Source organism: Coniophora puteana (genome assembly GCF_000271625.1).
Source record: "Coniophora puteana RWD-64-598 SS2 unplaced genomic scaffold CONPUscaffold_7, whole genome shotgun sequence".
Lineage (NCBI taxonomy): Eukaryota > Fungi > Basidiomycota > Agaricomycetes > Boletales > Coniophoraceae > Coniophora > Coniophora puteana.
The window spans coordinates 1,021,269-1,043,379 of NW_006913059.1; the positions used below are offsets into that span (position 1 = coordinate 1,021,269).

General features: G+C 55.0%; 6 protein-coding genes across 6 annotated transcripts; 1 reads left to right on the top strand and 5 right to left on the bottom strand.

The window, feature by feature from the left end:
* Positions 1–113: 113 nt before the first annotated feature.
* Positions 114–3,643, bottom strand: CONPUDRAFT_137658 (uncharacterized protein). Its single transcript, XM_007771217.1, has 8 exons — positions 3,425–3,643; positions 3,148–3,368; positions 2,820–3,077; positions 2,111–2,763; positions 1,816–2,060; positions 665–1,764; positions 503–610; positions 114–448 (listed from the first exon to the last, which is right to left on the bottom strand). Exons 3-8 carry the CDS (start codon positions 2,969–2,971, stop codon positions 217–219), a joined length of 2,490 nt encoding a protein of 829 aa, XP_007769407.1. The 5' UTR covers positions 2,972–3,077; positions 3,148–3,368; positions 3,425–3,643; the 3' UTR covers positions 114–216.
* Positions 3,644–3,814: 171 nt separating this feature from the next.
* On the top strand, positions 3,815–7,065 carry CONPUDRAFT_105491 (MFS general substrate transporter). The gene is made up of 17 exons (XM_007771218.1): positions 3,815–3,853; positions 3,932–3,985; positions 4,056–4,850; positions 4,913–5,002; positions 5,062–5,142; positions 5,191–5,230; positions 5,281–5,347; positions 5,398–5,485; positions 5,540–5,807; positions 5,863–5,937; positions 6,063–6,180; positions 6,234–6,250; positions 6,300–6,375; positions 6,430–6,449; positions 6,509–6,518; positions 6,570–6,638; positions 6,695–7,065. The coding sequence occupies exons 3-17, from the start codon at positions 4,614–4,616 to the stop codon at positions 6,981–6,983; spliced, it is 1,545 nt and encodes a 514-aa protein (XP_007769408.1). The 5' UTR covers positions 3,815–3,853; positions 3,932–3,985; positions 4,056–4,613; the 3' UTR covers positions 6,984–7,065.
* Positions 7,066–7,744: 679 nt separating this feature from the next.
* Positions 7,745–8,947, bottom strand: CONPUDRAFT_154491 (uncharacterized protein; the record flags this gene model as incomplete). Its single annotated transcript, XM_007771219.1, has 3 exons — positions 7,745–7,756; positions 7,808–7,920; positions 7,984–8,947. 3 exons carry the CDS (start codon positions 8,945–8,947, stop codon positions 7,745–7,747), a joined length of 1,089 nt encoding a protein of 362 aa, XP_007769409.1.
* A 550-nt stretch (positions 8,948–9,497) lies between these two features.
* CONPUDRAFT_125253 (uncharacterized protein) lies at positions 9,498–10,871 on the bottom strand. Its single transcript, XM_007771220.1, has 3 exons — positions 10,166–10,871; positions 9,978–10,102; positions 9,498–9,930 (listed from the first exon to the last, which is right to left on the bottom strand). Exons 1-3 carry the CDS (start codon positions 10,860–10,862, stop codon positions 9,919–9,921), a joined length of 834 nt encoding a protein of 277 aa, XP_007769410.1. The 5' UTR covers positions 10,863–10,871; the 3' UTR covers positions 9,498–9,918.
* A 2,058-nt stretch (positions 10,872–12,929) lies between these two features.
* CONPUDRAFT_82699 (EF-hand) lies at positions 12,930–14,307 on the bottom strand. Its single transcript, XM_007771221.1, has 10 exons — positions 14,184–14,307; positions 14,027–14,127; positions 13,908–13,972; positions 13,820–13,849; positions 13,723–13,763; positions 13,639–13,674; positions 13,550–13,576; positions 13,402–13,490; positions 13,291–13,343; positions 12,930–13,240 (listed from the first exon to the last, which is right to left on the bottom strand). Exons 1-10 carry the CDS (start codon positions 14,202–14,204, stop codon positions 13,005–13,007), a joined length of 699 nt encoding a protein of 232 aa, XP_007769411.1. The 5' UTR covers positions 14,205–14,307; the 3' UTR covers positions 12,930–13,004.
* A 3,046-nt stretch (positions 14,308–17,353) lies between these two features.
* On the bottom strand, positions 17,354–21,986 carry CONPUDRAFT_105498 (uncharacterized protein). Its single transcript, XM_007771222.1, has 8 exons — positions 21,792–21,986; positions 21,656–21,739; positions 21,451–21,598; positions 21,232–21,362; positions 19,493–21,143; positions 19,102–19,358; positions 18,794–19,014; positions 17,354–18,724 (listed from the first exon to the last, which is right to left on the bottom strand). The coding sequence occupies exons 1-8, from the start codon at positions 21,795–21,797 to the stop codon at positions 17,809–17,811; spliced, it is 3,414 nt and encodes a 1,137-aa protein (XP_007769412.1). The 5' UTR covers positions 21,798–21,986; the 3' UTR covers positions 17,354–17,808.
* Between the last annotated feature and the right edge of the window lie 125 nt (positions 21,987–22,111).

The following is a 22,111-nucleotide window of genomic DNA, read 5'->3' on the forward strand; positions in this document are numbered from 1 at the left end:
GCAATTGCGGTTGAAGTTCTGGTCTCGTATGCAATCACGTGTCAATGTTCACGCCCGCGGCATCATCTTTTCGATTCTACTATATTATAGGCCTTCAACTCCTCGCATGGCTGCAAGCTTCTATGTACTAAGTAGTAAGATATTATATACTGTTGTTACTATGGTAGTAGGGTATGATTGCTAAAATCCGTACGTATTTTGCCTCAATCTCGCGGGTTACCACCTGATCCACTCGCCGTACATATTTGGGCGCTCGCCTCGAACGAATGACTCGAAAGTACGCTTGAGTACAGTAGCCCAGTCCAGGTCCGTCTTGTCGTCTGACAACAGGTCGTCCCATTCATCCGGGTCGAGGTCTGGGTTCGCGGCACCACGAGCCACGATCTCTCCGGCCATGAAGCGAGAGCCCAGGTCAGGCCAGTTCCGTGCGGGATCGAATGGTTTCCACCTAAAGGTGATTGATAAGCGGCCCATTGGGCATAGATGAAGTCGGACTACGTACCAGAAGTTGTGGAAGTGATACGAGTATGCGCCCCTGAAGAAACCCTCAAATCCAAGCGTCAGTGGGGCACCGCTCGCGTTGGTGGGGGTATCGAAGAACTGAGCAAAACTGTAGACGCAACGGTAAGCCACGGTCGAACGGAAGACTGGGAGGTAGGCTCACCTCCTGAATAAAGGCTGAGGAGGGCGATCTAGCTGCAACCTATCCGTGTTCAGCCAGGCAGAGTCAAAGAGCGCGTCCGGCGCGCGGAGTAGCAGGCCATCAAGATGCGCGTCCTTGAGATAGCGCCAAATCTTCTTCGGGTGGAAGTCCATGTCATTGCGTAGCGCAGTACGAAGAACAAACGATCCGATGGCAGACTCTTTGTTCATCCTGAGGACGGCGGTGTTGTACGCCTCCAGATGCGACCACCGGTACGCGAACGCACCCGTCCAGCCCCACAACTCCTCCCAGTCACGGAGGAATATCGTGTCCGCGTCGACATATATCCCACCGAACCGGTGTAGCAGAATGAAGCGCACCATATCCGAAAGCACGACAGATCCCCGATCGTACGAGTCCGCCGAGTCCGAGCCGACCTTCTGGTCACCGGCTTTGATGTCGATGACGCGCCCATTCGAGTTCAGCAAAGCGTCTCTGTGTCGTCGCCACTCGTCCCGGAGTTCTGGGATAGAGTCGAGCTGCTCGGTCGTGTTCCATAGCTTGAACTGGATGATATCGTTGAAGCGGGGGTGTAGGAAAGGCGCCGACCAAGGGTTCGAGCGTAGACTCTCGAGCATGTCATCCATCGCCGACGGATTCGGCAGCGCTCCCGCTGGGCCTGGGTTAATCCACATCCAAAACTGCGGGCGACAGATGTTCTCAGAGGCAGACGCATCGCTTGGCTGGTGTAGACCCAGGTTCTGCGTGTATAACCAAGATAGCAAAGAGGAGTATGGCGAGTCGGTGAACGAGCCGGTCCAGAACATATGAAGAATGCGAGGATTTTCGGGGTTACAAGGAGACTGGTTGTTGGTGTGCGGTGTGTATACTAGAGGTTCGGGAAGTACCAGGGGCGATTCCCACTCGGCATCCTTCTTTCGAATGAGGCCAGTATTCACGACTCGTGACTTCAAGGCAGGCATATCTACTCGCTTCGAAGGGGTCTCCTGCTCCTGCTCCCTGTAGATGTACTGCCAGTCTCCGGTCTTGCCACGGCGAAGCTGCCGGCCATCGTCCAGCCCAGCGCCAGAGCGAAGCATCTCAAGACAATCGCGGACGTACTTAAGGTCGGGTAAGTTAGCTTATACTGAACATAGTGACACAAAGCGCACCTTGCCCTGCGAATACGCGCAGTGCTCCATAACGACGTCCATGTCAATAACCCCTCCTGACACCGGACGTGGCGGATAAGTGACGCCCAACGCGCTGTGAAGTTGCTCGTATATCCTCTGAGGTCCAGTTCCGCGAGTGTTCATGACGATCGATTCGTACGCGCGATAACGCGAACTCGCATCCTTCTTCGGGCGTGGCAGAGCCGGATTCGCGGGATGTGATCGAAGCCCAATTTGCCGGGGGACTAATCCAAGGTGTTAAGACATACACTGTACACGAATAAGCAAGACTCACCTTTGACGCTACTCGGATGGTGCCCGCTCAGAATTTCCCATAGCCATATCCTCTGAAGCTCCCATCTATTGAAAACGAGCGTCGACTCCTCCGACTCCTCCAATGCGTCTTTCTCGTGGGACTCAGCGAAGATTTGTGCGAACGTCTTCTCGAAGTCGCGCTCAAGGACTGCTTGACGCGTGTTCTGGTTGGAGTTAGGGACGCCTCCAGGTGCGGAGTCATCGGCAAATGTTGATTCCGAAGCGCGCTTAGCGTTGTCGTCGTCCGAGCCAAGACTCGAAAGTGGAGAAAACCGATCGGATGTTTCATCTACTCCGGGATCTCGGGAGCCGCCACGAGGGCTTCCGAAAACCGATTCACTAGAAACCCCCTCACTTCCATCCGACAGCGCAACTGAAGCCGTAGCTTCAAGTGAGGAATCTTGCGCCACGTTGCCAGCGGCGGCATCAGACACAGGCCATGGCCGGGGTTGCTTGTCGAGATGGTGGGCGTAAACCTCGCCAGGTGGGTGCTCAAGGATGTCACCGAAATGTGGATCGGAAGTGTCGTTCGAAGTGACATAGTGCCCAGAGGGTTCGGGGGGTGGGAAAAGGTTGAAATAAACGAGGGTTGTCATGATGACCAGTGCATAGATTGTCAGAATCCTCTTGGTCCTGTTGTATGGCTAATTCAGCTCGAAGATGCGGGAGAGGCGTAGAACTACAATCACCAGTTGTTTGAGAAGGGTGGATGGGGCTGGGAGAGCGACTCCAGGTGCGCCTTCTCCCTAACGGCGGATGGCTGATCCGTACTGTCTTTCATAAGATTGTAAGGAGTTGTGTAAGGGCTTTGCCAGGTCTTCACTGGCCGTGTCCAGGGCATGATGCACGAGAGAGACGATAGGTTGGGGAAGACATCGTAAATATATCCAAGACGTGGGTCGCTCTTATAACGGTGGAGATGCGACGAGCTTCTCGTTGCTAAATCGCTAATGTGGTTTCAGAAGGAACAATCCTTCGTTAGCGGTGAGTTCATAACGTCATATGTACTCCACTCACTATGATTCTATGAAGGCGTAAGCGACACGCGCAGTTAGGGACACGACCTTCGACGTCTGTCGAATACCTACTTCCCCTTAGCCCTCCCAGTGGCATGAGGTAGTGGTAGAGCCGTGGGGCCATCTATTTTGCCTAAAGTTCCAACACTTCGGGCACCCCACGGAAGTGGTGATCGGGTTGAGAATCCCCGCAGAAAACCTCGTCGCGCGCTTAGATCTGCCCTTCGGAATAAAAAGTTTGATGCGACACAAGCCTGATGTATTTCATAGGAACGAACCTTGTGTCAATAGACGGTGTTCTTTCCAGCCGGCCATATCGTAAAGTGACATTTGCGCTTCCACCGTCTTTCCGATATCTGCCTTTCTAAACCAACACGCTTTCGACCTCTCCGCATTTCCGTCAGAGTTAACCTTGTTGTCAAGTCGTCCACATTAGGCGTAGATCAAACCTGCTCAAGGATATGGTGGATGGCTTGAAATGAGATGCAACTGATCGTCGCCTACTACGCGTATATGCTTAAAGTAAGACGGTTTGGTGAGGGGGAGCAAATGGATTACATATTTGGCCTTGTTTACCTGTTGGCGTTGCTAACGCCATCGCAACAGGAGTAAACAAAACCAAAACATACGAGTCTCCGAGTCCCCGACCCGACGCAACCCTCCAATGACACATGCACACTCCGTCCACTAGCCATCCCACGCTACCTGTGAGAAACTACCTCTCTGAGCGATGAGGATTCTGCAGCTATGGATGGCGTTGATTGACGCAACACTTCTATTCTCAGGGTGTATATTTACCTCTCCCTAAGGCGACTCGCTTGCGACTCGTTTATAGAAAGGAAAGCAGTTTCCCTGCGTGGCATATGGTACTCAGCAGACATACTGACATTTTTTGATTCTTTATTGCAGTGCTTTGTGTACTGCAAGTCGTTCGTATGGTCTAAATATACCGTCAAGACTTGCGCGAGTGTTGCATGTGCTCGGACATAAGGCGCCAGTAGGCGCCCGAAGACGACATCTCGCAGGCCGGCCGGTGACGGCCCACCTGTGACCTCACTGATATGACATTCCAAACAGATATCGGCTGTGATCAAGCAAGGATACGATCGTCCTGAATGTACGGAGAGAGACAAAGTACGTGCGTTGATATTCCTACCTCGAACCATTGACTTTTGCATAGGAACAGCCAATACCTTCAGAGCCAAGCCCGTTGCACGCTTCTGATTTGAAGGCCATGCCGTGGTATCGTTTATCTTCCACGGTACATTGCGCACTTGCCGGTCTGCTTTTCGCAACTCCACCCCTGTGGCTACGTCTCATTTTTGGTCCGGGGTCCATCATTCCTCATGGACCGTGGAGAATCCCGCGTTCGTCTTATCAGCTTCTTTGCCCAGATGGGGCTTGAGTTCGAGTCGCACTTTCTTCTTCCTTGCCATCGCCATCCGAGTGCAGAGGAGTACCGACACAATGACGTCTCCAGTAGGGCGCTCAAACCCTCCCTCTTTGGGAAAGGACAACTCTTCGGAACGGGAAGTCGAACTTGGCACCGAGGATGAGAAGAGTAGTCTTTACCGCCCGGAGGTGGACACGTCCAACATCAACGAGCGCAAGCTCATACGCAAGCTCGACTGGAGGACGATTCCATGGCCAGCCCTACTATATCTGTTCTGCTTCCTGGACCGTTCTAGTATCGGTAATGCCAGAGTGAGTTATACTTAGTGTATACAGTATATGCGCCATCGTGTTGACACATAACCTTTACACAGCTCTACAACATGGAGAAGGATCTAAACATTACCGACACCCAGTACCTCCTCGCTCTGACGATCTTTTTCTTCTCTTTCGCTGCCTTCGAGGTACGTGTCTTGCCTACACATTTCCCGGAATTAGCGTGGCCAATGATTAGTACGTTTAGCTACCCTCGAACCTCATGTTAAGGCGCTTGAAACCTTCGGTTTGGTTTTCCACTCTAATGGTATTTTGGGGAATTGCCATGGTAAGCGCCTCAATTGTCTTCCCGTCATACGTCTAACAGCTGCTGTAGACAACCCAAGGACTCGTGCACAACTACGGTGGCTTAATGAGTAAACATCCTTCACAGCAGTCGTATGAGTTGATTAACCTTGTCCAATAGCTGTACGCTGGTGGGTCGGCGCCTTCGAGGCTGGAATTTACCCTGGCGTCAACTACTACCTTTCCTGGTGCGTAGGAGGCCGTGACGGCTGCATCGACAGTCTAACCAGTTTCACAGCTGGTACAAACGATCTGAGTTCGGCCTTCGCGCGTCTATCTTCTTTTCGGCTGCTACAGTTTCAGGAGCATTCGGCGGATTACTGGCCGTGAGCATGCCTCTCCAAACGTCGTGACTCTCCTTCATCATCGTTTTGTTATAGGTCGCCATCGCCGAAATGGATGGGCTCGGAGGCAAAGCAGGCTGGGCATGGATTTTCATCATTGAAGGCCTCGCCACCATCGTTCTCGGCATTCTTTCGTTCTGGATCATCGTTGATTTCCCTAACGACGCCAAGTTTCTCACCGAAGCCGAGCAGGTCTTTGTCATCCGCAGACTACAGGAGGATAAGCAAATGGGCGTGACGGGAGAGAACTTCGACTGGAAAGCGGTGAAGCAAAGTCTTTCCGACCCCTATACATACCTCGGCAGTAAGCCCCGTCCTTGACGTTTATGCTGGCTGGAAGCTTACGATTGTTGAGTCAGTCGTCATCTTTGCTGGTAGCGGTATGCCGCTGTACGCATTTTCCTTGTTTCTACCAAGTATTATCAGCGAGGTACGTCATGGTACTCCACCTCTTGGTATAGTGATCTCATTGGTATTCTCGTATATCCATAGCTCGGTATGTTTTTTGTCTTGGTCTGCTCATGTTCTCACCCTAACGCCAAGCCCTTGTTCTCCAAAGGTTACAAAGCAACCCCCGCAAATTTACTGACCGTCCCTGTCTACGTCATGGCATGTATCTTTACATGCGGCGTGAGTTATCTCGCAGACCGGTACGGGAACCGCGGATGGTGGAATTTGTAAGCTCTATCACTCGGAGTTACAGCAATTATTCATATAGCACCGTAACAAGCACTTGCCTGTCCATAAGTAAGCAAACCAGCAGATTCACGCATACGCTTGACTGAAGTCCTTGAAGGTGCAGCCGGGTACATCATCCTGATTGCCTCCAGAAATGCGACGTTGTCGTATGTTGCCGTGTACCTCTCAGCCAGGTAACCGTCATGTAAGACTTCATCACACCCTTGGCTAACGGCGCGTGGATTTAGCGGCATCTATCCATGCATATGTGAGTGCACGCTCACCCCTGAATATTCGAATCCGTTCGCTAACCCACGTTGATTATAGCAAATACAATGCTAGTTGCTATTCTTTATCCTTCGGCGAGTTCTGACTGACATCAATCCAGGGCATGGGTAGGAAACAATGTAGAAGGAACGTACAAACGAAGTGTGACCATGGCTATGGTAGTCTCACTGTACGTTTACTGCCTTACAGACTGACCGCCAATTCTAACTTCGATCATTACCGCAGGGGCATCCTTCAAGGCGCAGTCAGCTCCAACGTCTACAGAGCCAACCAGACGCCGTGGTACCCACTCGGTCACGGTATTGTCCTGATGTACATCGGCATCGGACTGGTCTCTACGCTATGGTACATCATCGTGCTGAAGATGGAGAACGCTCGGCGCGACAGGGGCGAACGCGACGAGATCATAAACGGCATCCCTGGCGGCCACGAAGTGAACGGGCGCTTTGCGACCGTCGAGGACGCCAGGCGCGAGAAGGGTGATCGCTGGAGTGGATTCAGGTACACTCTTTAGATTGCATTGCGAACTTTATATGAGGTAGCGGTGAGGAAAGTAGTCAGTGTATAGAAACTATGAAAATAATGTCAGTTTCGCCCCCAGATGGTCAGCTCTTTTTCTGAGAATTTCCAGTTTTACCTACTCGGGACAATATCTGAGTCTCAACTTCCTTTTCCTCGTCTTAGAATTGAATGAGCAGGTCATATGTAGATTGCATGTAGACAAATATGGGTACTTCCGGCACACGCTACGCCTTGTTGTTTATCCCAGGTGAATCATGAAGGTGCCAACCTGCTAACCCAAAACTGATTGAGATGTCATGTGCTATCTACGGGATACAGTGGACGCATCATACGCCCAGGGAAATGATATAGGGGGTAAACCACGCAAAGGAAAGAGCTAGTGGGGATATCTTGGAATTTAAATAACGTAGCCTGATGAGCCGAAAACCCATGCCTCATGGTGTGCGTGTATAGTTGGGGGAATATCCAATCAAAATGCCTTGTTAATGAACCGTCACGTACGACCTTTTGATAACCAAGAAAGTAAGAATGCGATTGTGTCTGAATATGAGATCGACTGAGGGAGAACAGTGTTTCGACCGCTGTCAGCATTCGAGGAAAATGCGGTGATGAAGGCAACTACTCACAGCGATGTTATATGAAGCAAATAAGAAAATGCAAATGGAGTCCCGAATGTAGGTTATATGATACAGTAGCCTTTGTGCGTGTTCCCCCGTGGTATTTTTGGGTGTGGCCGAGAAATCACGATCATGCTCAGATTGTGCTCTACGCATGGTATCAGTAAGAACACTGACATAAAAAGAAGAGTTCACTCACTTTTACCATGGACCACTGCACGATGACGGTCCTAAGGTGCTCTTTGAGGGTATGTCGACATAAGGTGCACGATACAGACTCCTGCAAGGGCGCCAGTGCCGTTTCGATCGCACCTGCTGATAAGTCTTCGGATTCGTCAGTGAGACGGAAACAAATTCGAACATGCGATTGCGTACCTGGTGTAACATTCCACGCAAGGTACGAAGAGGCAAGCAGCCACGCACGCGCGACCCTTTTCTGATCGTCAAAATTGCAAGACGCGGTCGGCGCGTGCGGGTGTGGGCCTGGTGGCTTCAGGATGCGCTTCAGAGCCTCCGTGCGGCTCATGTGCAGCACGAACAATCGCTTGAGATATATCGCATCGATCTGCTCCGCTATGTCCTCAGTAAGAGATGGCAGAGCCAAGGATAGAAGGTGAGATGACGTCGGCACGGCGAGGTCATGGAGATTGTGCTTGGCGGCCAGAGCATACAGGTCAAGCGCACGCAGAGGTGCATGCATCAAGAAAAGAGAGTAAAGCGGGGTCATCGGTGCGACATATGTGTAGGGGGATAGACCATACTTGGGCATTGTTTCCACTGCGGCTGCCAGCGACTCGAAAGCAGGTGAATGGTGGGAACACGGCCTGTCGTAAACGGCATGAAGGACGACGTTAACGACAGCAGAGTGTTCCGTGAGGCTCACCACTTTTCCGGCGCCTACGCTCTGCCTTCCAAGGGTCGGCGTGAGCAGATCATCGAACGCATTCGAAGAAGCGTTGAGTAGAATGACGGAGCTAATGAAGAAATATATTGAATCTGAGGAGACGAGAAAAGTATCAGGAGGTAGCGGGTGAATCGGAGCGCCAGGGAAGAAAGTTGTCGAAACGGCAATAATTGTTTCTTCGTCTGCAACGTGCTCATTTGTGGTAGTTTCGGGTTCAGTAGTAGAGATATGGCGTAAAGGAGCCAAGGGAAAGGGAGTAGGCAAGAGTGTGCTTGGCGGAGGCGTTGGTAGTTGAGGTACGGTTGCTGTCCCAGAGCCAGAGTCCTCGGATAGTGAAAGCACGGCCTCGGGCAGTTGTTCAATTCGTAAGCTTTCTGCCACAATCATAGAATGGAGTACAGAGTCCCAGTCAGCGGTTTCTCCAATGGTAGACATGCAACGTTCTTCGAGAGGAATGAACGAGAGAGGGGAGAAAGAATATAGAGGGGTCCTTGTCGAGTTCTTATATCTCGGCGCATTCGAAAAGCTAAGTCCAGAAGGTTGCAGATTGGTCGCAGAACCACTATTTCATCCGACCACTAAGCAGGTGGTTGGTTGCAAATTGGTTGAAACTTTGAGTCCATCCGATGTGTATATGTTGAGCCGCCGGAGCCCTCTGCTACAGAGTAATTATTGCGCCCTTCATACACTCGGGTCCGAGCCGGGGACGTTGGCGTAAAGGATGAGCAGGGGCCCGGGACTTTCTATAACGAGTTGGCCGCTCCACACAGAAGCGTTGTACTGTTGCGCCTAAGTTAGTAAGCACTCTCGGAGTTGACCACGTCCGAGTCTTTGTAGGTGTCCTCTCTATACCGTTCATGCAACGGCTCGCATTCAAGCCGTCGGGACGTTGTAGACCTAGCGGCACCTTCAAGTTCTTACAACTGCCGCTTTTGAAAAAGACTAACCGTCACGCCGTGTGCTCTGCACGGGGTTTTCGTTCGCAGTTAGAAGCGACATCAAGTTGCGGTCAACGTTAACATATACATTATATATGTAAGCGTCGAAGATGGTCTGGGTAGTGACATATATGAGACTATGAGTACACGTGGAACAGGGTCGGTGCTGTGATAGTACAGAGAAGGTCAGGAAAGCGCTTAACTTGCGTCGCAAGTCGGGAATCAATGGTAATCAAGATGGTATCGAGAAATACACATATCTGGGAAAATGCGTGTGTTATGTTGGAACAGAGGGTGGGTCAGCGGTACAACAGTTGATGAAAAATATAGAAAGAAGAAAAAACACAGCGAAAATAAGATGGCGCGAGCTGATATTGCGCATCGTCGTGTATCAGGGGTACTCAACTTTACAGAAGAATTCACTAGTAGAGGGTTGGATATCGGTTTCGATGAATGAATTTAAGATGTTCAGATTGTCCTCTGCAGATCTTCAGTTATGCCATCAATGCAAAGAGTCATCGACTCACTTTAACGATAGACCACTCCGTAATGACATTCTTTAGCCGCTCCTGGAGCCCCTCACGACACAGGCTGCACCGCACCTTCTCGCCCAACGGCGCCAGAGCTGCCTGCAACGCAACCATCGATAGATCTAAGTGCAAATGAATCTGAGCCGGATATACTAGTACACTGTGGAGGACGTCCTGATGCTCACCTGGTCTCGCGTCCCAAGCGAGGTATGCAGACGCAAGCGCCCACGCTCGCGAGACTCGACCTTGATCTTCAAAGCTACACGTTAGCGTTGGCGCGTGCGGATGCGGGGGTTGCAGGAGGATGCGCTTCAATGCGTCGGTGCGTCCGAGGTGCAGGAAGAACAGGCGCTTAAGGTATCGCGAGCCAATCCGGTCTGCCACATCGTCGCTAAGAGACGGAAGAGACAAGGAAAGAAGGTGCGACGAGGTGGGAGCGGCTAGATCGTGGAGGTCGTACTGTGCTGCCAGAGCGTACAGATCGAGCGGGCGCAGGGGTGCATGTGAAAGGAGGAGGGAGTATAACGGGGTCGAAGGAGCGATGTACCTGGGAATAGACAAGCCGTACTTGGAGAATGCTGTTACACCAGCTGATAGCGAGTCGAACGAGGGGGAATGATGAGAGCATGACATGTCGTAAACGGTGTGAAGGATGACATCGAGGACAGCGGAGTGTTCTGGGACCACCACAATCGGGCCGGCATCGCTACTTTGATGTCCTGCGGATAGTGGGAAAAGACCACCAAACGCGTTGGATGAGGCGTTGAGTAAGATGGTCGACTCGACGTAGAAGAAAATGGAGTCGGAGGAGATGATGATGAGGTCCGGAGGGGATATGTGTGTCTGGGAGCCGGGAAAGAAGGTTGTCGAGACGGAAACCATCCTGTTTTCCTCCACCGTGGGCCCACTTCCTTGCGATGCAGTGTTGAAATGGGGGCCTTGGACTTGCGCGTTGTTCGGCAGGGGTAATGGGGAAGGGAGGAGAGTGCTCGGCGGAGGCGTTGGGACTTGGGGTGGTGGTACAGTTGCGTTCTGCATGTTGACGGCAGACGCTTCGGGAAGGTCGGTCTGTTCGAAGCTCATGGGCTCTGCGATGAACTCGAAAATCGAGTCCCAATCGGTGGTGTTCATGTTGTTGTTCATTGTGAGGCAGGGCGAAGACGATTGTGTGCTATGCGATTGGGGAATCGTGAGACCAAAGCGGGACAACGCGGGGGAAGGGTAACGAGTTTGTATGAGTGTAAGGACACCGCAGGGAAGGAGCAGGTCTAGCGAACAGTTTAAGGGCGCAAGGTAAAACAGGTCCTCATCGTCATTGAGAAGCCGACGTGATGCATGATGTATGTTACCTTTACGGGTAGGCAACCGAGGCTGACAAGGCCCAGAATCTCTCAGAATTTTCCGCGAGCCCCGTTGCCAGTCGGCATTGCTGCATATACATACGAAGAGGATCGAGCCGGAGCCTCCCGCACAGAATAGCCGGGTAGACTCTTTATCAAAACTTAGTATTGCGCTATCCCACCGGCGAGCCTTCATCTCAAGTCTTAGTCAGAGACGGGGGACCTTGGAATAAGCAACTGTGCAAGAGCAAACTGCTGCGTAGAGTATCACCGGCTATACCCGAAGAGGTCAGCTTTGCACAGAAGCTCGAGCAAACTGACCGGGCGCAACATCCATCGGAGGAGCGCATACTACGATATTGCAATTTGCTGGCCACTCGGGAATTTGATTGTCTCGGCTACCGGCTGCTGGTAGATGCGCATATATTCGATTCTACGCACAACATGCTGATGCATGCGGTAAAAATTCAAACATAGGGGATGATATAAAAACGTAGCTGAATTTGTGACAAGGTTTGATTCCGGGAGTGGGGGGTGATGCCGAAGAAAACGCGAGCAGAGCTGGAAGACGCGGGGGGTTGAACGTTCTGAACGACCATCACGCCGAACCCTCGTCTTGCCGGCGCATCATCATTTATTGCAACAATTGGCCTCCTATCCGTGAGATGTTTAAGATTGGGGTTGTGTACTCATCAACGAGGCATGTGTTGCAGAAAAAGTTGAGCCCAAGTGGGCAGTGGCCGATCCCTCCTGCGGCACGGACGGCATCCGGAAGGTTACGCTAGAGTCATGAAGACCCCTCGGAATATCCCTGTGTGCTAGAACATCTTCGGGGTCGAGCATGTCAGTCCCATCGGCGAGAAACGACCTACCAAGCTACGTCTGTACTAGCGCATAATCTTGCGTTGAGGTCGCTGGCGGTGACAGGTGGTTTTGGGTGCAGGTAGGATAGGATGAGTCAGTTATGGCCGTCCACCTCAGGCTTTAGAAATTAATTCAGCTCCGCAACCCCTCCCCGGCGCAGTGGAGTGCGCCGTGCGCCCCACTTGAGCGCCAGTACTTTTGGTCATCTTAGCAAGCAATCACACGCCATCCGGCTATTTGACGGCCCGTCACGCGGGCCTTACCTCTAGAGAAGGTCGGTTGCAGCTCTCGTTTGGTCCTCGTTTGACTCGCTTACGCTACTAGTACTGAACTTGTTTTCTCAAAGTACTTTATGCATAAAAATGCCCATCACAGCCTTTTAGCATTAACACCACTTCTATTGAGCGTACAGGCCCAGAAATCCAGCGTTTATGCCTGAGTTTGGGAAAGGCAACCACCATCACAGAGACTTAGAATCGTATGTCCTCGGTTTTCAGTCGTTGTTGGGTTTAACTCATGTCCGTTACCTCCACTTTAAGAATGAAAATCGAGCTCAAGCACCTCTTCTATGTGTCACAATTCCTTGGCGATGATCCTTCTGGGAGTTCTAACATCCTTATCGAAGGAGCTCGGTAGTTGCGGATCTGCCATTTTGGCTTTGCCACACGTCCCCTTTCAGGACCGCATCGTTCAACACAAGACCGGATGCCGGATGCGCGGTGAGATGCGATGTACGCAAGCTCGCATGGGATGGCATATTTAGTACACATCGAATCGATACACTGCATTGTCAAAAAGGTAAAAAGAATACCTCCCACATTCACGGAAGCGCCAAGAAAATCTCCAAGAACTCCGCATAGTTCATCGTCGCCTGCCCACCGAGTCCACCACCCTGCCCGGAAGGAACAGGCCCACCACCGAACTCCTGCATCGGCGGACGCCCACTCCGGCGGACGAACGCATCGGTCGCGTGCCGCAGCGCGACGCACGCACGGATGAACTGGTCGAACTTGATGTCGGGCGTATCGCCGACTTGAGCGCGGAAGGGCGGGGTGGCTGTGATGTTCGTGTGTGATCGCGGGGCGCGGGTGAGTGGAGGTGCTTACCGTATTTGCACATGGCGAGGTGGAGGAGGCGTGGGTCTGAGGCTAGTGTGAATCTGGGGTTTGCGGTGAGTGGTGCACGATGTGATGTGGTGGAAGCGTTCGTGGACGGACCCAAATGCGTGAAGAGCGGCTTGGAACTCTCCTCGTTGCATACTACCTGAGTTGTCGCGGTCGAATTGCGCAAAGATCTTTTGCCAATCCTACATAGGGTCGTGTGAGGATCAGGGGCAGATTCGAGCCTAGTAGTCAAACAACGAACCGATATGTACTTGAAGAGTCCTTGAAACTAAGGCGTGATAAGTCACTTGGTAAAACATGCAAACGTCTGATCGTTGAGCGCGTTCCTACCTCCTGCATGTTCATGGTTCCGCTGTGGTCAACATCCTGTGTGAAAATAAGATAACATCGCACAGAAAGACCAGAAATACGTACAAACATGTTCAATAGCATCTTGATTATCTCTGGATCGAATGCTATAGTGGGCGAAGCAGTTGAGCATGATTCGGCCAGGGATGCAACGGCTACGCACGCAATCCTTTAGTACTAACAAGAGACTTTCCTGTGAACGCATGTTGATTAAGAACGCATAGCGTGTTTCATAATGAGATGATACCGACGCAACTCGTCCGTTGACACGCTTTCGTCGTTGTTGGTATTGACAATTTGAAACCATCGTGCAGCCCTGGCAAGACCTTGCTCAATGCCGGTTCGACACAGCTTGGGAGATACGACTTACTGTTCTTCGATGGATCCGGGAGGATAGTACGGCTGCTGCGGTGCGTATCCGCCCCCGTAGCCGTCGCTGTAAGCAGGTGGTGGGCCGGATGGGGCACCATACTGGGATCAGCGTTCTTAGTTGTTGACATCAAGTGATGATGCGGCGAGATACGCACTCCCGAGTAGTTTCCTGCCATGTCTAATAGTGATGGTTGGTAGCTTGAGCGTGTGGTCGTAAGGTGAGCTTGAGAAGGGAAAGACAAAGGGTGGAGGATGGAAATTGCTGTGGACAAGGCTGTCCTGTCACGGTCGCGATGCAGGCTTGTTAGGTCATCGGGAGGCGCGGCGGGCTCTTTGTCGGAAATCCCCTTTCGGATATGTCGCGCCGAGCTCAAACCTGTGGCTGTGCTGTAGACCAACCTTTACCACAACAGACCACAACACGAGGGACAGGACTCAGACACTCAGTGCGCTCAGGATCAATCTTCAAGGATGGCGTTACTGGTCGTGAATCAGTGTGTGGAACAAGTAGAACATGATCCAAAGGATAACGCGCGTTGTTTACGAGCAGTTTGACAACTCGGAGCAAGACCTTGGCCTCGTTGCGACCAGTGAGCGCTTGACCACTGCCTCCGATCAGGATGAACCAGCTCTCTAACTCCTGCTTTCGCTCCATGGGCGCGGTGAGGTGCATGCATATACGCGGGGATTTATCACCGATTAAAGGATAGAAAACTTACGCGGTGGTTTGCTCGTGTCGTAAAGCTGACGGCAAAGGAGGCAAATACCGAGGTACCCGAATCACGTCGCTCGCCTCGTTGAGAAACCTCCACTGTCACTTTTGACACCAGAACAGCCCTGAAGATTGACAGCTGGATGCACGCCCCCGCAGTACCTGGGCCTCCCCGAGCGCCAGAGTCCCTTGTTCCCCTCCCCTCATCTTCGTCGCCCACGATGCCGAGCGATGCCCGCCTCGAGTCCCAGAACTCGAAGGGCGAGGTTGACCTCCACTCCTATGGACCGCACCACGCCCAAGAGAAGCTATCGGAGCTATACGCAGTCGCAGGGCTCGTCGTCTCTGTCATCCTCGGCCTGGCCCTCATGGCCGCTGGCGTCGTCCTCGCCTTTGCGCAACCGTCCAACTCGCTCGCAGGCACGATCAGCCGCCCGTCGAGCAGCGCATCCGCCGAGCTCCTCACACTCTGCCTCACCACCACCCTCACCATCTGCACCGAATGCACCGGATTCGCGCACTCAACCGCCCTGCGCTCCGCGCTTGCGGCCGAGCGGCGGCTCGTGTTCAACACCAACATCCGGCTGTTCACCTATACGCGCGAGCGGCGGTGGATCGGGCCGAACGGCGCGCTCGCGAACGCGCTCATGGCGACGACAATGGTCCTCGCCTTCGTGAGCTCCTCCCTCGCCGTGCAGAGCGACGCGGGGATCGTGACCGTGTCGAGCTTCCCGCTGCTCGTCGCCGCGCTCTGCGTCCTGCTGCAGGCGACCGTCGCGGCCGTGTCGCTCATCCGTACGCGCATTCTCACGTGGTCGTCGACTGCACTCGATACCGCTGCGGCGCTTGTGCATCATTCGCAGCTTATGCATGTGCCTAGCAGGAGCATGTGTTCGGTTGTCCATGCCACCGAGGGGCAGGGCAAGGCGCACCCGATGATGCCTGCGCGACGGCAGCCGTCAGCCTGGCAAGCGCGCAGGGGCGTGCGCGTCGCCGTGATGGCTTTATGGGTGCTCGTGGCAGGGTACACGGTCTGGGGCGGGACGATCTTCTGGCGCGTGCGCACCGGCTCATCCTGGAACGACAACGGGCCGTTCCAGTGGACGTTCCTTGCATCTTACGACTCGGACGCGTTGGCGAAGAGCACAGGAAACAACACGCTCCCGTCGGATGCGAACTACAGCTATAACCCGCCGTTGCTCACGTTCGTGAACGGGTCGACGGACCACCTGACGACCACATTCTGGGTCTTCTTCTACCTGCCCCTGCTGCTAGGCCAGGGTTGGCTCACGCTCGCGCTGCATCTCCTCGAGGTCGTCGTGAACACAATTCAGGACGAGACGATCTGGCGCAAGGCGGGCGAGGCTCTCGGTGTGAAGCCTCAGTTGACCATCGTGGAGACGACGCTTGCAAGCTGGCCGACGATGCTGCTGTTCGCTGTCAAGCCTGTTCTTCGTGAGTTGCTCATTTGCGCCTCTTCTGTGCGTGACTGACTGCCAGGGATGAAAAGACTGGCTGTTCAACCTCATCTTCATCCTCGCCCTCGTCCCGTCCACCGAGACTGTAAACAACCAAACTGTGCCTATCATCGGGTACTCCATCGAGATCGGCTCCCTGCAGGTACGATACCCTCCTTGCACCCATTCCTTACCCTCTGTTATCCGTCTGTCCTTCTTCTCCTCTGCCTTACGCTCCCTCCTATACTGACATCACCATCTAACATCCCACCCCAGATCTGGAACTTTACCCTCGCCCTCGCCCTCCTCGCCTCCATCATCACCCGTATCGCGCTGCGCCATCCCAAGGGACCGCAACCAGCCGCATACGGGCACATCCAGACACTCGCCAATCTCGTCGACGAGTGGCCCACGGGCGAAGACGAGAACGAGCGGCTGTGGTGGGGACACAAGGGGCGCTCGAAGAACGTGTGGAGCGATGCGTGGTATGAGAACCAGTACAGGGGGGCGAATGGGAGTGCGGGTGCGAGTGCAAACGGGAGTGGGAGTGTGTATGGGGATGACAGGGAGGAGTGGTGCGATGATGACGAGGTGTGCCGCGCCGGGACGAGCGATCGGCCGCTAGGCAAGGTTGAGATGGATGCGCTGTATGCGTGATGGTCGTGCGCATCATGAGGGCGCTCGTGCGCGAGTTCGGTGGACACCGGAGCGTGGTTTCGTTTACTTGTTAATACTCGTTACGTTACTTGCAAGTGCTGCACTCTGCTTTCTTTGGCTTTTAAATTATACTCCACTACTCATCGAATCCTGCATGTCATTATTTTATACTACATTACTAACTTGTGCTCACGGAGGAATGAATTTTAATCAACAAACCCACCATCAGGGATATACCAATGGATGCTGCAACAAGCCACGCCCTCGCGTAAACACACCGGCCTCAACGGTTTATGGTCTTAAGCCACACAATGTTTGTAGCACATGCCATAGTTCACAGTTTGACGACACAGTCTAAGGTTTTCCGACAGTCAAATTGAAGACTTGCACATTATCCAGAAGAGTTAGCAGGTTCAAAATGTGTAGCTGTGACTTGGAAGTTGCATGCCTTTCAAGCTGCCTTTCCAACTGGCACATATGTTCCATACTACGTGGACCCGCTATATTCACGCCAACGCCCTACGAGCGCATGGCGTTCATGCATTCTTCAGATCCGATTGCTCATCGAAATCCAAATCACCTATGTATCATCAGCTCACGTGCATGGGCATGGGATGGACATACAACAACTCAAGGAGCTGTATCTTGTATGGGTTAACACGAGTGAATAGTAGCTACAAATGTGTGGTAGGGTAGGTATAGTCGATATCCAAGACAGCCTTGTGCCAAAAAGAAAGAAAAGAGGAATATGGATGAATAGTGCTAGTTCCGGAAGAGGAGGTTATAGGGCTGCGCGAACGCGAGTACTGATAGATAGCTGTGGGCGAAGAATAACAATAATACAACCCGGGAGACTCCTTATGCTCCCCCCAACAAACCCAAAGGCCAGGCCAGGTCGTCAACGAGCTGATGGGAGACCGAGAAGGATGTGTGGCAAGAGCCCGTTGGCTGCGCCTACGCACTCGCAGCGATTACAGGCGGCATCTCCACCTTAGCTTTCTTCTTCCCCCCTCCCCCGCCGTTTGTCCCGCTACTAGCGTGACTGGAAGCCTGAGGAGCAACGCTAAACATCCCCGCCGACTCCACTGGCACCTCATCCCCTCCCATGCCTGGCTCCTGCACCTGCACCACAGGCGGCGGCAGTAAGCCAGATGCGCCCCCTTCCCCATTCACCGCCCCGGCCCCATTCCCGGGCCCAGAAGACGACCCCGCCCCCGACCCATGCACCGCCGCTGCCGTCGCCACCTTCTTCTTCTTACTCGCGCCGCCCGCGCCGCCCGCAGCGGGCTTAAGCACCTGCCCGAGCGGCCCGAGTTTCGCCTGCGCAGGCAGCGGCGCGTCGTCCGGCAACACAAGTCTTTCCCGCTCCCTCTCCCGTTCCCTTTCGCGCTCGCGCTCGGCCTGCCGCTCGCGCTCCGCGGCCTCCTCGCGCGCCTGGAAGAGCTCGAGCTCACGCTCGAGCGCGAGCGCCGTGTCTGTGTCCTGGTCGTGGTCGGACGCCGTGTCCATGGCCGCGTCGGCGCCATCTGCTGCGTCTGGTGCCGGTGCCGGCGCCTGTGCGGGGGCGGGTGCAGAAGGCAGCGTCGGAAGCGTCGGTCCTGGCAGTCCACCCAGACTCGGCGGAGGCGGTAACCTCGGCATACCGGGTATCGACGGCCCAGGCAAGCCCTGAAGATAGGGCATCGGAGGACCAGGCAACGCCACGGGCATCGGCGGGGGTGCCATCGCCGCCTGGGCCTGCGCAACGGCCACGAAGCGCCCATGGTAGTACGGCCCGAGCAGCCCGATCTGATCGTCCGCCGCGCGCGCGCTGAGCTGGACAAGCGGGGGCGGGGGCGGATACGGCGGGGGTGGTTCCTTCGGTTTTGCCCTGAACCATCGTCATCGTATTGTCAGCCCCCCGAGCCGGTGAAAAGAGTGACAAGTAAAAAACACGCACGAAGCAGCATCCCGTGCGCCCGCCCTCGCCTTGCTCTTGAGCAGCTTGCGCGGGACATTGAGCTCCGAGAGCCCGAGCTCCGCCGCGATACCGAGCTCGCGCAGGCCGAGAAAGTCGTCGCCCAGCGCGTCGGTGAATCCGCCCATCACAAACGCGCTCTCCTCTTCCTCGTCGTCCGCGTTCGCAAAGAGCGCCTCGTCGTCGAGCGCCTCCACCGCCGTCTACAATTCGCATCCATCAGCACATCGCCATCACCATCGCCGCCACGCGCAAGAGAGAGAGAAGGAAGAAAAGAAAAAGGGACTCACAGCCTCGCGATACGCCCCGACGAGCTTCTTCTCCAGATCGCCGAGCCGCGCGCCGTACCGGACGACGTCGTCCTGGATGTAGCGCTCGAGGTCTGTCACGCGCGTGATGCCGCTCTCGAACAGCGCGTGCAGCAGGATCTCCTCGGGCGTCATCGACGTCGCGTACTTGTCCACGAGGAAGCGCAGCGTGCGCCCGACGTTGAGCAGGTACTCGGACGCGACGCCGGCGAGCACGTCGAGTGCGACGCGTGAGCTGCCTGTGGGCGGGGCACGGCGGTGGTGTGTGCGTAGGATACATGGGCGGAAGCGGATGGGCGGGAGAAAAAAGGAACGTGCGGTCAGCTAGCTGCGGCCAATGTTATGCAGCGCACAACGCGAGCACAGAACGCACCGTGGAACCCGACATGCTCCAACACCTTCCCGTTCATCCACTTGAGACACTCGCTCGCGTTCTCCTCGCCCACATCCGCATCCTCCCCTTTCCTTCTCCTTTCTCCTTCACCTTCGCCTTCCCTGCCCAGTCCGCTGTCCACCTCGCCTCCAGCCGTATCCCTCTTCACGCCGGGCGCAGGCACCCCGCGCATATGCACCCTCCACGGCCGCGGATCGACCCGCTCATCATCCACCGCATCCGGATCCTCGCCCACCTCCGGCGGCTCCTCCCCCAGCCCTCCCATTCCTCCCAGTCCCATTCCTACCCCCGCGCCTGCGACCGTTGCAACACCCCCTCCAGCACCAGGCACCCCAGCACCGCCGTTGGCAGCTGCAGCAGCTGCAGAGGCGGCGGCGGCAGCAGCAGCGTCCTCAGCCGCCGTGGCCGCATTAAGCGCCGCGAACTTGGCGTGTGTCCGGCGGACACGCTTGAGCGTGCGGATGTTGCCGTTCATGAGCGCGAGCAGCGTGCGCGGGGGGCCGTCTTGGTTCTGCTGAGTGGCGGCGGGGTCTTCTTTCTTCGACGTTCCCTTGGATTTGGATTTGGACTTGGATTTGGATGCGGTGCGCTTCTTCGTTTTCTTCTTCTTTATTGGGGGCTTTGATGCGCCTGATGTGGCGATGTGGAGAGCGGGGGATGGGGAGGATTTGACGGGGGTTGTGAATGGGTGTTGGAGTTTCGAGGATGTAGATGGGGGTGATCGGAGCTTGGAGGAGGTAGAAGGCGGGAGGGAAGAAGAGGCGATGCTAGGCAGCGGCGGGAGTGCGTTCGCGCGCAGCACATCGTTCTGCACGGCGGCCCACCACAGCTCGCCCGCCTCGTCGTCGTCGTTATCGGCATCATCGGGATCGACGGGACTGACGCCGTCCACGTCCATCCTAGACTCGGGCGGCGTGAGCCGCACGCGCTTCTTTGGCCGTCCATACGCATCGTCGTCGACCTCCATCTTGATGCCCATCCCGTTCACGAGCGCCGCTGTCCCGTTCACCACCGTCCCATTCGTACTGCCGAACGCAATATCGCCTCCGCGCGCAAAATGCATGAGCTGCGCCTTCACCCTCGCCCTCTCCTCCGGGAGCGATAGCGTCGTCGCATCGCGCTCCAACTCGAGCGCCGCCCAGAGCGCCATCCCTTCCGGCGTGCGCACGAGCGCAGGCGCATCGCCAAACGGCGTCTCCGGCCTCTTCGTATACGCAACCCCGACCCCAACGCCATTCGACGACGGCCGCTTCGCGCCCGCCTGTCTTCCCGCGCGCTCGGGAAACAGGCTCGCGGCCGTTGCACTCGTGCCTGATCCCGCTCTGCTCCTCGACCGCGAGTGGCTCGACGCGCCGGTGGCAGGGCCCGAGGAGCCGTTGACCATGCGACGCTGTGCGACGCCCGGGGTGGGGGTGCCGCCGCGCGCTGCGCCGGGGGTGGAGGCGCGGCTGCCGGGGAAGAGCGCGGATGTGGTTGATGTGGATGTGGAGATGGAGTTGAGGGTAGCAGTGGCGGTGGTGGTGGGGAAGGGGAGAGTGGGGTCGAGGCGCTCTTTGCGGTCTGTGATGTTGGCGAGGAGGTGTTCGGCTTTGGTTCTGAGGCGGATTGCGCATTGGCGGAGGGGGTGGTTCTGGTGTTTGTTGGATTAGATTACTCGGGTACGGATGCGGCGGAATGCGATAGATGGGCAAGAGAGGAGGTAAGAAGGCGAGACTCACCTCGGCAGAGTTGTAGGTGAAGCAGTTGGACCAGATGAGGTCGAGGTCGTCCTTGAACTCGCGCTTGGACTTGTAGGACTTTGCCTTGACCTTCTTGAGCATCTGCTGGAGATCCATTGGGTGCTGGATCACTGTACGGATACCAAGTCAGCCGCTGATTTCTGTTGTTGTGTCTACCCAAAGCCCCTAGCGGAGTGCGTGGGAAGACGAGACACGCACCCTCGTAGTAGTCTGGGACGTCTGACTTGGAGACGGGCTTGAGGAATGCCTCGGCGTCACGGTTGTCCATGGTGACGGTGCGGAGGTCGTGCAAGAGGTCCTCGAGAGCATCGTAGAAGGGTTCTGTGAGTTTGGCATCACCCTGCCTCTGTGCGTGGACAATGTCAACATCACAGCATGCCTAGAGGATTAGCAGACGACGCACTCTGATGTCCCTTACGTTGGAGAGGAGGAGCCTGAGGTCTGGTGAGTGGGCGACCTGGCTCTCTGTGAGGGTGCGGAGGAGATTCTGAGTGGATATGTCAGGATATATTCTGACATGTCGAGATGCGGCTGCTTACGTTCATGCTCTCCGGTGGCCTGACGCTCCGGATCCACCGCTGGGTGAGGGGCCACGTTCAGGCGGAGACTGAATCCACGGCGCGTGCCGGAAAGTTTTGCTCAACGTCGAGGGCAGTCTGGGACGTTGGCCGAGTTGTGAACACGGCTGGGTGGGTTGTCTCTGTCGGTGAGATGCTGTTCGACGCGTGGATTCGCGTTGTGGATGGTGGTGGGGACGTTGAGGGGTGTTGAGGATGTTTGTTGATCGAGTGCTCTTGTGAGTCGCCCCTTGAATTTGTGCTTGGGCGCTTACTCACCCAATCCTGTTCGTTTGTCCCCG

What these genes read in the sequence shown, in the direction of transcription:
- CONPUDRAFT_105498 (XM_007771222.1), bottom strand. An exon ending in CCAACGTAAGGGACATCAGA is followed by an intron (nt 21,599 to 21,655) that starts GTGCGTCGTCTG and finishes GTCCACGCACAG; the next exon opens with AGGCAGGGTGATGCCAAACT. An exon ending in GGAGCATGTCGGGTTCCACG is followed by an intron (nt 19,359 to 19,492) that starts GTGCGTTCTGTG and finishes CCCCGCCCACAG; the next exon opens with GCAGCTCACGCGTCGCACTC.
- CONPUDRAFT_105491 (XM_007771218.1), top strand. Translation starts at nt 4,614, where the DNA reads ATGACGTCTCCAGTAGGGCGCTCAAACCCTCCCTCTTTGGGAAAGGAC. An exon ending in CTAGTATCGGTAATGCCAGA is followed by an intron (nt 4,851 to 4,912) that starts GTGAGTTATACT and finishes ACCTTTACACAG; the next exon opens with CTCTACAACATGGAGAAGGA. An exon ending in TCTCTTTCGCTGCCTTCGAG is followed by an intron (nt 5,003 to 5,061) that starts GTACGTGTCTTG and finishes TAGTACGTTTAG; the next exon opens with CTACCCTCGAACCTCATGTT.
- CONPUDRAFT_137658 (XM_007771217.1), bottom strand. Translation starts at nt 2,971, where the DNA reads ATGCCCTGGACACGGCCAGTGAAGACCTGGCAAAGCCCTTACACAACT. An exon ending in GCGCGTATTCGCAGGGCAAG is followed by an intron (nt 1,765 to 1,815) that starts GTGCGCTTTGTG and finishes CCCGACCTTAAG; the next exon opens with TACGTCCGCGATTGTCTTGA. An exon ending in TATCACTTCCACAACTTCTG is followed by an intron (nt 449 to 502) that starts GTACGTAGTCCG and finishes AATCACCTTTAG; the next exon opens with GTGGAAACCATTCGATCCCG.
- CONPUDRAFT_82699 (XM_007771221.1), bottom strand. Translation starts at nt 14,204, where the DNA reads ATGGCAGGAAACTACTCGGGA. An exon ending in CCCGGATCCATCGAAGAACA is followed by an intron (nt 13,973 to 14,026) that starts GTAAGTCGTATC and finishes AGGTCTTGCCAG; the next exon opens with GGCTGCACGATGGTTTCAAA. An exon ending in CCTCGCCATGTGCAAATACG is followed by an intron (nt 13,241 to 13,290) that starts GTAAGCACCTCC and finishes CGAACATCACAG; the next exon opens with CCACCCCGCCCTTCCGCGCT.
- CONPUDRAFT_125253 (XM_007771220.1), bottom strand. Translation starts at nt 10,862, where the DNA reads ATGGTTTCCGTCTCGACAACCTTCTTTCCCGGCTCCCAGACACACATA. An exon ending in CGCTTGGGACGCGAGACCAG is followed by an intron (nt 10,103 to 10,165) that starts GTGAGCATCAGG and finishes ATTTGCACTTAG; the next exon opens with ATCTATCGATGGTTGCGTTG.